The 16990-nt window shown below is 35.3% G+C and overlaps 1 protein-coding gene across 2 annotated transcripts in view; it reads right to left on the bottom strand.

Annotated features, from left to right (window-relative positions):
- Positions 1-16990, bottom strand: part of ATRNL1 (attractin like 1) — a 555427-nt gene that overhangs the window by 385614 nt on the left and 152823 nt on the right. For both annotated transcript variants that reach the window (XM_076339089.1, XM_076339090.1), the window contains exons 18-19: positions 15654-15872; positions 10814-10951 (exon numbers count right to left, since the gene is read on the bottom strand). In XM_076339089.1, coding sequence (XP_076195204.1) covers positions 10814-10951; positions 15654-15872 — 357 coding nt within the window. The remainder of the gene's footprint in view (positions 1-10813; positions 10952-15653; positions 15873-16990) is intronic.

The raw sequence follows: 16990 nt of genomic DNA, 5'->3' as shown, positions 1-16990 counted from the left end.
AACATGCTTCTGGACACGTGTCACCACTTCATGGTCATAGCAGCAGAAAAAGTTAATGCAAATAAAATAAAGAAATGAATACACTAGTTAAACTAGCTCTATTTTTAAAATTTTGTTCCAACTACAAGCATATAATTTTCTAGACGTTAGAAAATATGATCAATTAATTCTCTTTAACATGTAGCTTTATGGAGCTCAGGTATTTTTTGTTTCCTTGGTTATCACAGCTTATAATAATTCCTACATATTTTCATCAAAATGACAGTCTTTATGACTGTTCCCCACAGAGAACTGCTATTAACAGATGTTGGAAGTGATACCAGTGATGGATATCCGAGGCTGGGAAAGCTTCAAGGGCAGGTTACCAAAGCAGATTTCAGTACTAAGGCATTAGGCTTTCAGCTTTGGAAGTTTGACACCTAAATTCTCCAAAGAGCAAATTATTTCATCTCCTCTGACTACTGAAGGTTTAGTCTACGCTGACTAAGGAAGTGCAGTTTTGAATCAACTGATTGTCAGAATGGAAATGACCCTGGCTGCATTAATCATGAAATTCTTATGCGAACATTAATTAATTAACAATAATTAAACAAAATTAACGGTACTTCATGTGCTCTTAGCTGATTTTAGTGCTGGCCTTACATATGGATAGTCTAAGCGTACTATGCACAGAATTCAGGCAATGTGCACAAAATGCCCCATTTCAGAGTACAAAATCAGTTTAGGCAATAGGTGCTTTGATGGTTAATTCAGCAAGAACAGTAGCTAGATACATGCCGGTAAAAACTACTAGGTGCCTCCATCTTCTGGAAAAAGCTTATTTACTCATTGATTCAAAAGCGAGCATTCAGCTCACTCAAGTTAGATCTAAAATCATGTGCAACATAACAGGGATACAACCATAAAGCCTTATAATAAAGGAACAAAAGAAAGATTACAGGGCTATAAAAATCAGCACAAGCATTTATGCTAAGTAAGAATTGTAATAAACAATCAGGCAAGGGCTTTCTGTTGTGGGTTGGGGTTTTGGTTTGTTGGGTTTTTTTATTTTTTGTTTGGGGGCTCGGTGGGGTTTTTTTTGCTATTCTTGTCTCTTTGATTTGGCCACAATGTTTGACAGAGCTGCACATCAGTCATCAAATGCTCTTTTGGATCTCACAGTATGAAGTCAATACTGTGATCCTCTAACAGCTATAAGTTGATAGTCCATCTAGCATTTAGAACTTTTCAGTCCACTGAATGTGTTTAGGGGAGAAAAGCTTTGTTTGTTTTTTTCCAGTAAACAAGAAAAAAAACACCTTCCAAGTGAAGAGAGGACGAAGGAAACTTGAACTCTACACAGAAATGCACTGGTTGCCAGGCTTCAAAATAATGGTGTAAATAACATCCTTAGAAGCATGTCATGTAAATGAGAGTGCACTTGTGTTAGATTTGGATTTTGAATGGCCTTAGTGCTAGAGTGCTTCATGCTACAACCCAGGGAAAAAGCATGGATAACTGTAATGTAGCAAGAAAGGTATGGGGAATCCAAACACTGGATCAACCCTTCCACAATACAAGTCAGGGCAAAACTTATGGAGTTGCAGAGCCTCTTACAGATAGCAGCATGTCTCCTCCCCGTCCAACTGTGTTAATTCCACTTTGCAAAGGAGGCAGAATTAAACAGAAGTGGGTGAAACAACATAAAGAGCATCTTACTGAAGCAGAGAAGTAATTATTGTACGAAGCTCCCCAGGCTACTTGTACAACACATGCAGTTTTTGCTTGCATTTCTAAGGAAACATAGATACAATCATAAATCATGATAGTGAAAGGAGCCAAAGAAAAGTTAGAGATAGAAAAATCTAGCATGAATACTCATACCAGCTGAGGTCAACTCAATCAACCCTGCAAAAAAAAATTGCTTGGATCAAGGGATTATGAGACACTATTCCAACTTTGCATACTGAAGATCTTCAACCAGCCAATGAATATGAAGGCAACAGAGAGATTCCTTGTAAATCAGTTTAAACACTTGACAAGACAGAAGCTTAGTGGTAACTTAAATATAAATTTGAATTCTTCCAGGGTTTTCAGAGATAGGCATTATCCTCCCTTAGGACTGGTGTGAAACCAAAATGTGATGGGCCTAAAGCTACTACACAAATCTATTACAGATGCTATATTCCTGTAAAATAACAGGACAGGAAGAACAGAAGTTTTTAAATGCCTGGTCTTTAATGCCTCAGTATATGGCACAATTTTCAAATCACAGAATGGCTGAGGTTGGAAGGGACCCCTGGAGATCATCTGGCCCAACTCCCCTGCCCAGGTAGGGCCACCTAGAGCCGGTTGCCCAGGACCATATCCAGAAGGCTTTTTAATATCTCCAAGGAGGGAGGCTCCACAACCTCTCTGGACAATCTGTTCCAGTGCTCAGTCACACTCACAGTAAAAAAAAAAAAAAAAAAAAAATTAGCACACTAAAATGGCCTTTTCAAAAGCAGACTATAAATTGCATCTAAAACAAACAATTATCACTTTCCTACTGCTCAGACTGCTGGCACGAACTCCCTCCAACAACTAGAAATGACTAGAATACTTAGGTGTGTTGTTAAACAGAACAAATCCCTCAATTGTACAGCCATTTTGGGACAACCCGAAAAGTAACCAACATGTCTCTTGGACACCCGTCAGCAGTGGGACTTCCCTGACAGACAGAATCTTCAATTCACATTTTAGCTGAAAATATTTACAAAGGCCAGGATTGTTGCAGAATCTGTAAAGTTCTGAATCACAAGAGAACAAAATTATTTCAGGCTACTGAAAAAAATCCCTTGATGAAGTTTTAAATGTAAGATTTTATTTCTCCTTCCAAAAACTATTTTTCAGGCCAACAGCATCTGCCTAGTTTGCATCATACCGTTCCTAATATTATGATATATTAGCCTACGGGTGTTTTGAGACTAAAACTCAAATATAATGTCATTATGCTATGTTATTTACTAAATAAATAAATAAAGGGAAATAATTTTTTCCACTTTTAAGTTTATTGCCATAAACACAGTCATAAAATGTTTATATTCAGAATATTTAGGTTGATGCTTCTCTACACCTGCCCTATGCCACCCGAAACTACAGGTAATTTAAAAGCTACGTAGTGATAGTGTTGAAGTGAAAAATTAAGACTGCTTCTTTCTGTTCCCTCATTGCTTGTATAACTTTTTGAAACCCAGAAAAATAAGTCTAAAGGGAAATTAGCAGGTACTTTTCTATCAACTAAGTAGACAACAGCATATTTTAGTTCAAAAAAGAAACTGAACATTGAATTGTTTTCCTTGTCACACTATCAACTTTTTCCGTTATGAAAAGACAGGTTGCTTTCTGTAACATGTGAAATTACATAATTTGCTGTATTACCATTTAATATACAAATACTGTGCACTGTGTATGTGTACACACACACACACATATACATGCCTGTATATATATTCTAAGAGTATGGCTGGGAAGCGAGCAGAAAGACTGCCTGTTTACATTGTCCTGGGTGCTATGGGTTACTTTGTACTCTTTAGATGGGAGAGGAAATTGCTTCTTCCTTGGATGCAAATGAAAATTACAATCTTTGCAAAAACTATTGGGAACAGTAGTCAGAGTTGAGAGAGAAGATGACGAGAAGCAGAAAACCTGAAGCAGGAGTAGAAACTAGGAGATGTTTCAGAAAGGAAGAGACCTATCTATATCAAAGAGCAGAATCAAAAAAAAAACTGGAGGAGAGGAAAAAAAGAGACTTTCCTAAGATCTAGTGTGGATTGTATGGAGTCTGATTCAGCTTGGACACAGCAAGAAAACTGGGAAAGACAGACACGCACCTTGAAATTATTTGGTAGCAAAAGGTAGATCTGTTTCCAATTGGCTTTCTTTAGTACACCTCCCCTAGTTTTCCATAGATAATCTTGTTCAAGTTGGTGTTTGTGTTCTAATAAATCAGACTACAGATTACTTGAAAGTAATTGTGGGGTTTCTTAAATGTGCTGTCTACAAAAAAAAAAAACCACACTCTAATGCACATGTGCTCCTTGTAAATGAAACTGTTTTTTTTTTTAAATATGTAACACACTGATTGCCCATGGTAGCTTTTAACAGTATTTCTTTTGGAGAGACAGGGAAGGAAGGAAATCAGTATCAGTTCCTCCATGGACTGTCATGACAAAAATGTGTTGCAAAGGTTGCTACTGCTGAACAGGTAAAAATGTTAGAAACAGTGCCAGAGAAAAACGATCAGTAAATCTACCCAGTAGACATCTTTCAAAGTTAGATAAAACGTAAAAACCAAGGAGACCATTTTCAATTAGCTGCCATGATGAGTTTAACATCTTTCTATTGTCTCTCTTTCACAGACACCAGAAGTAATGACTTCTGCCATCCTCAGCCTTTTCTGTCAAAACCCCCACATCTCAGGTGTCAGTTACTCAGCAGAATAACCACATACTTTGAGCAGCAAGATTTGAACATCATGGATTTTCCTCCTGTTACTGAAAATATATCTTAAGTATCAACAAGTCACTAATAAGTTTTATTTTTTCTTCTTTCAAGCAACAGAAATAATCACAAATATATCTAGGCAACTATTTTATTGCTGGGGTCAACTTCACCTAAGTCAAGGTACCTTAAATCTAGTCTAACAACTTAAGTCTTTTATTGATGCCTAACTTTTTTTTTTTTTTTAATCTCGAGGCACTTACTGTAGATGTAAGTTGGATGGCTAATGCGTAGATGCCCAAATTCATGTGGAACAAATTCAGAGAGTAGTATGTGTAGATGTTTGCACATACACACACATACCTAAATATATGTGAAAAGTACTGAGTTACGCAATGTGCAAAAGAAGCAGACATTGCACAAGGCATGCTCTTACAGCCACAGATGCTTTAGAAGAATAGCAGAAAAGCTCAGATTTATTCTGTCCTTCACACTCTGCGTACTGGAGGAACAAAAAAGGCACCCAGACCTCTGACCTTGCTGCAGCAGATGCTACTGACTTGATGTGCACGTGGTGTACAGTCACTGGAAATGTTTGCTTTTGCTAATAGTTCGAAGATCTGGTAAAAAATTACATGTTTCCAGTAAACAATTAACTTCACATTTTCAAACAGAATGATTACAAATCAAATGGGGGGGGAAGCTGTTGCCTTTAGCACTGAAAATATCCAACTGTATGATAGAGAATGGCAATAGAAATGCTACAGACTTGCTTTAAAAAACTTCACCCATACAGTCTATCTGGTAGGAGGCTTTTACAGAATGGTCATCAGTGTCTTAAACACCATGCCTTTTAAGGCTGTTCAGAAAGAGAGCAGTGCATGTTAAAGCACAATTTTCCTGCTGTGCTGGTACTCACAGTTTTAGTCCTACTGCAAAAGCAACAGCAATGGGAGTACAATTACGGGAAAACTGAATGCTGTTTGGGATGTTATCACTTTATGAAAAAAAGGCAATACAGTAAAGTGCTTATGTTATCTTATTATTAAATGTATTATACTTTCACAGTGTGTGTCATAAGTTACTGTAAAGAACTCTCTCCTGGCATCTCATACATTTTAAGAATAATTTAAAAAAAATACCATGCATAAAGAAAATGACAAGATGATAAGCAGCTAGAGTAATTTTTTTTTAACATTGACAACTAAGTAGATGATTAGTAAGTCTGAAAATAATGCTAAAAATGTTGCCAAGATGATGCAAAATTGTTCCAAGCAATCTCCCATACTGTTTTCTCCTGGTGCTTTATGCTGCAGTCTGTAGTACACAACTTACTCTACTTTTTCTAGAATTTCTACAAAACAGTTGCATATTTCCCAGACACGCTGTACATGACAGAACAAGACCTTGAAGAAAATATAACACTAAGAGAAACCACCAAGACAGCAAGACAGTATCTGTTCCCATCTACAGTTAGAGCTGCTTTATTTCCAAAATCCATCAATATTTAATGATGAATTTCCTATTACTGAATTTTGATATTCATGCCTTCAAAATTGTACCTCAAGACTTGAGCAGAATTTAAAAAATGAATCAAAGTGATTTGGAATATCCTCCAGCTCTTCAACATTTCAGACTATAAGGCTTCCTAGGTTTCCTACATCTGGATAGCTTTACCTGCTTCAGAAGCAAAGGTGGCTGAGCTGTGCATCTCTCTCATCTAAGCTTCACCACGATACAGAGTGTGAGTGTGCCTTATTCTGTCAGATCACTAGAGGGTTTGATTCCTTAAATATTTCTGGCACAGACTGACAGCACTGCATTTAGCACTCCAGGGCTGCTCATGCATTTGCACTCAAGACCGGTCAGGTAAAAGGGGTAAACAGAACCGGAGCTTGGTCTGGAACCCAAAACCTGTCGCTTGCTAGAGCGCTCTATTCCCTCACATTCAGAATTTATCTCTGGCTTCCCTCTTATTTTCTTGTACATTGTGCCAACTCTTAAAAAGGATGCTGTAACTTTACGTGGTAACTTCGATGGTACTATCGCTTTACACTTTTCTTTGCCATACAGGGGCTTTAGCTTACAAATCTTAAGCATGCGCACCGTGTCTGGACTTACTAATTTGTGCACTGTGTATCATTTATTTCCAACAAATAATGCCAATCTTTTTGTGTAACTGAAAATATATCATAATGTAGGGTAACAAATTAATTTCATTTTCTATTTTGGCTACCTGTTTCACATCAGACACCTAAGAACCACCTGAAACCATTTTTTAGTATAAGAACAGGTAACTGTAATAAATTACAGTCACAGAACTTTCATTAACGTAAAATAAAAGATTTTTGCAATTTATTACTGATTTTTTTAATAGAAAGCAGCAATGAATCAAATATAAAAATAATTCAAACTAGGTATTTGTACAATGAAATGTCATAAAGAATTGAAGGGGTACATACATCTTTACTGCAAGCCACGTTAGGACTACTGAATATAAAGATCATGTACACACCAAGAATACAGACTCTAACTCTCATTGTCGGTATCGAAAAAAGACTTCAAGTGACAAAATTTAAATGAATAATTGGTATTAGGAATGTTTTTTTAAGAAGAAAAAGTACAATAATTAATTATAAAAAAATATGATCATTGTCAAACTATTGCCCATCAACAACCGACATACCACACTTCGGACACAAAAATAAACTAGAGCGAGGGTCAATCACAGAGTAAATCTGCATTAGATGGAAATCTTTTTAATGCCACAATAACAAAAACGCAACAGATTCCAAAATAAGTAATATGTAAGACGTAGGAACATCTTTATTAAGCACTTATACTATGGCAAATATCCATAGTCATTTTGCTATACATAGATCATTTTCTTATATAATCAGAATACTTTATACCTCCCTGCATTCTACATCTCTGACTCCAAGAATTTTTTGAAAATTAGGACTGGAGAAGAACATGTGGAATCAGCTAGTCCGCTGCCCTTTTCCAAAGTTAGAGAAGTTTGAAAATTTTAAAAATATAGTGTAGGTGATAATGCAGATTTCATAATGTCTTTAGGCAATCTATTTCACAGTTTAACCAGTAGAAGGTTTTCCTTGTATTCCACCTTAATCTTTCTTGTTGCAACCTAATCCCATTACTTCTTCCTCAGCCAAAGTGAGGGCTTGGGGGAAGGCACTTTATCATCATTCTCTCTTTTCTGTTTCCTTTCGCAAATTTAAAGTCTGTTATTATGCCTCCATCTTTTCTTTGTCCTTCTTTTTAGCTTTGTCACATCTACTAAGCCTGCACCATATCAGGATGCAAAGTGAGTCCTTAGGTTTGTTTTAAAGCTATTGAAATGTCAGCAATCATAGTAGTGAAAATCCAGAAAAGTCAATTTTTTTTATCCATTCTTCAATCACAACTATTCAAAACCTTCTGAAACATGAATTATATCTTTTTCCTATAACAACTGTTACTCATCCCGTAGTAATTTCATAGCATAACACTATGCAATACCACTATGAATGTATCAGTTATCTGATAGTGTAAAGGCATCATTATTCCCAGAGTAGAATAAGGAAAATAGTTATATTTGTACAGAGTTTTCCATCCCCAGACAAAGGTCAGAACAGAATTGATCACTCAGGGTGGACAGTCAGCTTCTTTCTGAACTTTTTGAATGACCTCCTAGAAGTATAAACAGAAATGATTTAGGAAAGGATTGGCATAGTTAGGGAAAAAATAAAGTTTTCCAAGGACTGAAAGACTTGCTATGCATCTCCTTCTCCTTTCTTTCAAGATCATCAGGGATCTAAGGAACAACAAAGGCTAATCCAGCCTATAAAAGAAAAGGAAGTTTTTCTTGCAAATCTTTGTAATCTGTATCACCAATAGTCTAACTAAGTTGGGAGGTCAGATTTTACCTATATGTATCACAGCAGCAGAACAGATAATATATGTACTGAATACATAAGTACTTTTGTCAGGACACTGGGAAAAAAATTATTTTATGTAATATGTCATGAGTATGTTAAGAGGATAATTCTTACTTTTTCTCCTAGTGTACACCACTTTGCCTCCCAGCGGTAGAGATCGAGTACAACCTCTTTTCCCAGCTTCAACTGCGCTCCAATTCATAACCAAGTTACACCCTTGTAACTATAGCAACTTGTTATATAACGAATATTGGAGTATTACAGATGTACTTTAAGAGTTACATCATTATCTTCTCATTCCTTTAAAAAAAATTTTCAGTCTGGATCCTCAAATAAATAACTCAGGAGCTCTGAGGAAAAAAATGCACCGTGTGCTCAGGCAGTCTCAAACCTCGTACAGAAGGATGAGTGTTAGTAGAAAAGAAACGTTGGTAGGGTCCAGCCAGAAACTCGGCTGACAGCAGCGAAGTGACACAGGAAAGGACTATGAGGATGACTGATTTTTTTTTTCAGTTCTTCATGATTTTTTTTTTCTTTGATGGCTATTCCATGCCATTTCCTGGCTCATTTTCTAATTATTTCAGTCAAACTTAAGTTCAGCTTCTGACCGGGTTGCCCTTTCTTCCACTCATATTTTTTCCTTATGCTTTTACTTTAATTATAGTTTTAATTTGCAGCTAGTTTCGGTTTTTTTCTGTGTTACCAAAAGCATTACCAGAATGAAGGAGAAAAAAAATTAAAAATAGAACCATCTCTTTCTTACTTTATATTTGTACACTGCCTGATCTCAACTATGGTTCCAAAATCCTCTTAAATCCAAGTAAAATTGATTTGACTTATCTATGGATCGCTGTGGTTTTTTTTCCTGCAGAAATCCCTGGCCCACAATTTGGGCACCTCTACCACAGGAACAAAAATCATGATACTGAAGAAAATCTAACAGTTCATAATGACTACATTCATCAAAATGTCTTAAGGACTTAAACAGATTTATGGGCTCTGTATTACAAAATATAATACACCAATGCAGATAAAGCCTCAAAATAATTATCATCTTTATTTTTTAAAGCATTCCTTACTCTAAATAGCTCCTGTTAAAATCATGTCTACCAATAAAAATATGTACTCTTACAGACTAGGACTGAAAAAACAAGTCATAAAATTTATAATTTTACTGGTCTTATAAATTGATTTTAGCCATTATTGCACTACACATAATTCACTAAAGGTGATGGAACGCTTATTTGGTTGATAGCTAATGTATCCCTGAAAAATAAAAACTATATTAATACATCATTTTGCCATAAAGGTGATATAGACAGCAAAAGAATATTTTGTCAACTTCATGAAATAAGAGAACTATTAAGAATTATTTAAAGGATCATAAAGCACCAGCAAAATGTACAATTGTCAATAGGGGTAGACATTAATCTTTCCATCCCCTTGAACACACTTTCTACATATTATGCTTGCGTTTACCAGATGTGGAGCTTTATGCATTGACTACTGCATATTAAAGTGCTGAGGAACAAGTGAACCCTTTAAATGAATAAATATTCCTTGAGAAACAAAGGTCCAGTTAAAGAAACATCAGTAATAGAGAAGAAAAAGTCATGGGACAAAACTTTCTAGCACCCTCCTAGATTCAATCTCAACTACCTTAATGACTTTTCATATTGAATATATCCCCCTTTCCCCCATTTAATTTTAAGGGAAGGAGTTACTGTCAACTTTAAAATAACCCATGCAAGGAAAAAAGCAGCCCTACAGCAATATACAAAAACCATCTGGATTATTAGACTTCATTCTCTCTTTCACTTCAACGAGAATCCTCCAATGCAGCAATTACATAATAAACAGATTGAATAGGTTAGGGTACCTTACAATCCTCAGTGTACCAGGCTTTTCTGTTTAAACTATACATGAATAAGACTTGTTGGTCTGTTAAATGCAGACGAACTTTTCCACTAGCATCACACACTTATACAAATCAGTGCTATCAGACATTATGGTAGGTACTGAACTTCATTTATAAGTACCTTCTCACTGCTTTTAAGAGGATTGTTTACGTGGAATGAAGTGATGCCTCTCTGAAATACCAGGATTTAAGGTGTTGCTCCCACAAGACAGTTTCTTTCTCCTCCTTTCCCTAACTGGGAGAGCATCTTTAAATTACCATCTTGTTCTTAGAGAATCCAGACAACTGCAAAATTAGGATTCTGAATGCAAAGTTTCTCTTAAAAATATTAATCTGATTTTGAATCATTAACTTAGCTGATCAACTCATCCGTATTACCAAATAAACATTTAACCTTTAAGGAAGAGTTAATTTCATGTTACATTTAAAAAGTTAAATTCATATTACATAAAATGTCGTTTCAATTTTTTTTTTTCCTCCCAGCAGGATGACTTACCTGTACACTGTCCTCCATTTGTGGGATCCCCATAATATCCTGGCATGCACGTTTCACATTGTTTTCCTGTTGTTAAGTTTCTACATTGATCACAGACATTACTGTTGATGCAGGTGCTGTGGCCATTACACTGGCAAGCTAGAATATAACATTTAAAAAGCCATTACTAAATTGCTCTTGGGAACAAAATCATTCCTACATGATTACAAAATTGCAGTAGAATGTAATCCTGACTAATGACCAGCATGTATATTTGTAGTTTGACACAACCTCTTCAAAATAGCATAGTGACAAGACATAAATTCACACAGAAGACCACAGAAGTTGACTATGGAGTGACATGTGAGTTTAAGGTGTGTGAGAAAATCTTTTTTGCCATTGTGAATGACTGATTCCAGTCCTCATAGCTTTAAAATGCTGCCCAGTCACTTAATAAACCGGTCAAGAGGCAGCAAGTCACCAACTGAGACCAAATGAAAACCTTCATACCTACATGCAATCTGTTGTGAAGCATTTGAACGGCTACTGTGATGGAGAACATGAACAACATACTCAAACTCAAATCTACTGGGGAGAGAGAACTTACAAAAAAAAGAAAACCAAAATATCATCTTATTTTTAACAGTTCTGATCCCCCCATTAGCTTTGACACACTAAGGGGATTTAAGGACATCAGGACCACATCAAACATCTCCAGTCCCTCCTCACTACGGTTGACTTTGGTGAAAGTAAAAAAACTGGACTCCTATTGACATAAATTTTTTACATCTGACCCTAAAAGCATAACATTTCTTTTTGTCAAACAACAACGCTACAAACCACTGATCTTGTACTACACCTCCTCTCCAGTGCTCCATGTTTTGGAGAAACTCAGAAAGTACTGATCACTATTGCAGCAAAATCACAATGTGAATTCTGCCAGAATTGTTGATCCTGCTGCCAGGACTTGGCTGAACGACCAAGAGGTTTTGAAGGATGACCGCTCTATAGAGTGGCACCTCAGAGCTCATAGTGCTCAGCAGATTAGCAATCTGTCATTACAGCAGCTTGTCAAATGTCAAACTACGTCAAACCTGTCGATCCCTTACTGGCAAAGGGTGAGTAAGACTCAGCAGAGGACAGCTATCTCAGTAACATCATTCTGCTTATTTTTTATTTGGATTCTTAATCTAAATGTCACAGTGATGGGTGTCTTTGTTGGGGGGGGGGGGGGAAGAGATTCTCACTGCATGACTTAAAAGTTTTCAGAGCTGTTTTAGAATTTAGTAACTTAATACATTTACAGTCATTGCCAGGCTTGGCTCATAAACCATTAAACCTCCCAAGTTTACAATCTCTTCCTTTTTCTGTAGCTATGCCTACAGAATCTTGTAAACAAGTATCAACCATTTCTGTACTACTAAACAAGAAGTTTTCTCACTGTCTTGAATAAATCTCGTTAGAAATTACAAGTTTTCTTCTTCCTAAGAATACTTGCTTTTTAGACAACTTTGTAGTGTCTTCCTCCAGGCAGTTTGCTGTTCTGCACTGTTGCCTTTCTCAGAAAAAGCTACACGAAAATGCCATGAATTGCAGCCCCATTTTGGGTTTCGTTTGTATGTCTTACACATTAAATGACTTAAAGCAAATGTTAATAAAAAAAATGCAACCCAATAAACCAAAAGTAAAAACAGATAGCCCATTAAATAGGTGTTCTATTAAAGTAAAGTAAGATTGCCTAATTAAGACTGTATCATAAGGTAGGGAAAATGTTTCATTCTGACATTCTCCAATAGTAGGTCACTGATTTATAAATTTTCTAGTCTTTCTATTTCTTAATTTTGGTGTTATTTAAAGGATAAATGAAAGCAACCTTAATTAATGAGGTTTTTTATTGTGAATTTTAGTTTGCTGCAAGTCATAATATTATCTGGTCACATATAATAGCTCTTAATTCTTACATTTTGTTAAAGCAAAGAAACGGAAGGGATTTTAAATCAAATTCAAAAATATATATATAAGAACCAATACAATCTACAATTGACATGACACACCATTTAAAAATGATATTATATATTTGCTGATTTTCCTAATATGTATCTCATTGAGAAAAGTGAAAAGCCAGAACTGCACAATTCAAGAACTTTCTGTGATGCAGATGAGTGCAATCAAACTGGAGACAGCAGTATTAAATAATTAAAAAAAGTTAAAATCATGAGATGCTGTAACGATCATTTAAATAAGAACTAGGAGTTAAATTTTAAGTAGTCATTTTTTCCTTAAGTGATTTTAATGTACATCACTGGCAGCAACAGAGTAATTTTCCTCACATATACAAATGTAATTTAGCTGAATCTTCAGTGGGGCTGCCCTGAAGATAAGCAATTAATATGTCTAATTTGCTTTTGACCTCTGTGTTGAAATGGTTGGTGATGCTGACAAATGTTGATAATTATAGTTTTGAGAAATACTTAATACTAGGAAAAATATATAAAAAGCATGTCTGCATTACAGTCTGGATCTAGTGTAAAGATACTTCAAACAGTTTTAAACAAACTAGTTAGAATCGATTCACACCGTTTTTCAGAGGAGAAATTTAGGCTTTAAAGACAAACTTGGGCTTGCATTCTACCTAAACTGCTCTTCTTGTGAGAGTAAATCCCAGTACTATTTATTTTCCTTCTTTTTTTTTAATATAAGATATTTGCAATTTTATTTATAATATTAGTTGTTACAAATACAAATCTGATGAAAAAATAAAAATGTATTCATATCAAAAGAAATATTATGACAGCTGTTTTGAGGAATATTGATTTCAAAATGACCAGTAACAAAAAGAAACAATTTTTTATCCTACCTGTTGAATACTAGTTTTAAAAATTTGAACAAACAGAAAATGAGAATGAGTTTACAATACTTATCAACAACATAATTGCCCAGAGGCACACTAAAGAGCATGGATATGAACTACAAGAAAAACTAAGTGCATACATGAATGGTTTAGCCAACTACTCATCAATGTGGCAGAACAATCTTCAAAGTATATGTTATAACCTATTTATTTTTATTTTCATCCAAACAACAAACTGTTCAGTAAGTTTATATACATTTAGTATCAATTCTATCTTATTTCAAGTACATCAAATGATTGCTGTGCTAAGAATAATAAACTGTGTTAGTATAATCCATTACAGATACTATTTTAAGAAAACGAAAACAAAAGCTTAGGAACAAAACCTACATCCGATAGCAATCAAAATGAAATTTCACATCAATTGAAATTTTAATTCTATGACTTCTGTAGGATTTGCCCCAAACTCGTAAAACTAGTGGGTTTTTAAAATAAAGTGGAACTTCAGTGAATTCTTGGTCAGAACATACAGTAAATACAGAATTTTATCCATGAAGAATAAATATTAAACAAATAAGGTGATGAAAACTTCAAACTCAAACATTTTAGACAAGCAATATATATATATCCATTACAGTTTCACCAGTGGTAGATACTATGTATTGCAGTGAAAGTCTAACAATGCATTTATCAGCATAGTCTGTATTTTAACATACAGACTAAGTACTGAAGTTTCCATACAATGTAATGTCATTCTATTGTTTCCAGAAATTTACTACAGGCTTCTTTGCTCAGGAAATGGTATTAGATGGTTTGGAGTTTTTTTGGTTTTAACTTAGAACATTTGACAGTGTTCACTTGGTTTTACATTTCACTTTATTATTCTAAAACTTAAAAAAAAAATCTACTCTTTACCTATGTATTTTTAAAAAGTTACCAAAACAAAATTGTCTTCAGAGATTCTGCCTGCTAAATAATACAATGATACACACACTTACATATAAATATATATAAAAACTCACATTTATGTGCATACACACACACAGAATACACTGATAAAAAAAAGTACCCAGGAGAGAAAACAAACATAGCTGCATGTACCCATAAAAGTTTTGATCCTAGAGAAGCTCCAGCTTCCAAATTTATCAGCAATAGGAACAATTGCTGGAAAAATAACTTTAGCACAATTACACCATTTATTCTACAAAAAGTTTTCAAGCTGTCTTGAAATGTACTATTTATTATAAATTACCAATGGAGGTCTGTCCAACTCCCCAGTGTGCTTTTCATTTTCCTGCATTACTACACCACTGCAACGACACAGCTTTCAGGATTTGAGTATTTCCATACAGGAGGCTGTACCAGCTCAGCTTCCACTGTCTTAAAGTACCTGATGTCTTCCTTACTTTTCCAATGAACTTAAAAATTAAAATACTATAATCAGATTGGTATGGCTTAAATTTAGACTTCAGAGATTCTCTTGAAGATTATAAAAGCATACATTCTATTTACTCAAAATGTCTAAAAGGTAGACTGGAGGCACAGCTCAGATATTTGGTAGCCCCTCCATTCTCACAGCCAGGAGACTTTTGCATGAACAGCAGGGACGCAGGAAGTCCCTGCTCCTGGCCATCAGCAGTTGCCTATAGATAATTTCTCCCCACTTGTCTTTGATGGATACAGAAGCCAGAAGAAAGCAAAAGCTGAAGCTGAAGCAAAATCCACGTAATTGGATTTGAAAAAGTAGAAGGATGGGATGGGTGAAAATAAATGGTAATTTCGGTTAAACTATTTGCATTAAATTTCTCATGTGAACCTGCATGACAGTGAGCACATTTGTATTCAGTAGACAGAGACTAACAAACTATGTATTTAGGAAATATTTTAGAAAAACAAATCTCTTGTGCAAGTGTTATTTCTATTACTCAAAATAATTATGTTAATTTGGCATGCTTTAACAGAGAAACATCTCTTATTTCATACATAAGAAAGAATGGAAGCAGACCTTACCTGGACACTGGATAAAAGACCACTCATAATTTTTCTCTTTTGGACAAAGACTAGCATCAAGCACCATTTCATTAGAGTGCATGCCAGCAGGCTTCATTGGGCCTCTTGATGATCCTTCCAAACATTGCCCTTTTCCAGTGTTACTGGGATCGTTACACCATCCACACCCAGGCTGTTCCAAACACTGTCCGCAGGTCCTCAGTCCAGAGCAGTTTTGAGCTTTATTACATGGAATACAATATTAATGCAAGGAGGTTTTTTGTTTTGCGTTTTAGTTGGTGGTTTGTTTGGGGTTTTTTTTAAATAATCTATTAAATGGAATCATGACCTAATTATGACCCTAAAGCAAGTTGCTTCTTGTTGGACATCATCATCAATCCTGCCACAACATATCCAGAAATAGAATGTTCCAGAGATGCTGATACCAAAAGACCCTTAGAGAGGGAAAGGAAGTCGCAAGTAACTAGAAAAACACTCTCGCAGAGAAGAGCAATAATGAGAGTTCAACGGTACCCTTTAGAAGCCCTATATATTGTTTGGATTGGAGTCCTTTACAGGTAGGAAATATTGTAATCAAATCTTGAAGGACAGTAAAAATACTAAGAACCAGTCTTCTGTAGGATGGCAACCGAGGAATTTTTCTAAGTAAACCATGACTGAGACAAGAATCTAAGGCACCAGGCAGCATCTATGTGAATTATGGCACCAATATACACTGGAACTGCATGGTGCTGAACTCAACAAGGTCCAGTCACTACGGACTTGGGAAGAACTAGCTTCTGCTGAATGCTATACTGAAAGGTACACTGAGTAGGTTTCTTATTCACCTAGAGAGGCATTGTATCAATTTCTGATGAAATGTGCTTCCAAAGGGGAACATCTGGGGAGTACTTTCGCTGCTTGACACAGAACTCACCTGCCTTGTTTTTAACTTTGCATGCTAGGAAAATGTTCTTCTTTGAATCTACTGACAAAATAAACCAGAATCTTAAAAACTCTGAATTCAGCTCATCTCCTTTTTTTACTAACTAGATGTGGTATAAGTCTAAAGTCTGCATATTATTTCTCTAATTTTAACAGTATGTTGTTCCAACTCATGGCCATTATTTGACACACTAATGCTGGTCGCACAAATAACCATGGTATTTTTTCTTTATCTGAAAATAATAAACACTTTTTACTATCTGTTTTAACAGACTAAATATGTTTCATCATAAAAAAATTACCAATATTTTATCTGTATCTAGAAAATACACAGTACTGACAGCTCACATTAGTAGCTATATAAGTTGATTCATCTGAAATTATTTTTATCTTTAGTGAACGTGCTGAATCCT

Source organism: Aptenodytes patagonicus, chromosome 5 (assembly GCF_965638725.1).
Source record: "Aptenodytes patagonicus chromosome 5, bAptPat1.pri.cur, whole genome shotgun sequence".
NCBI classification, from domain to species: Eukaryota; Metazoa; Chordata; class Aves; order Sphenisciformes; family Spheniscidae; genus Aptenodytes; species Aptenodytes patagonicus.
This window is presented reverse-complemented; position numbering and strand designations above follow the sequence as displayed.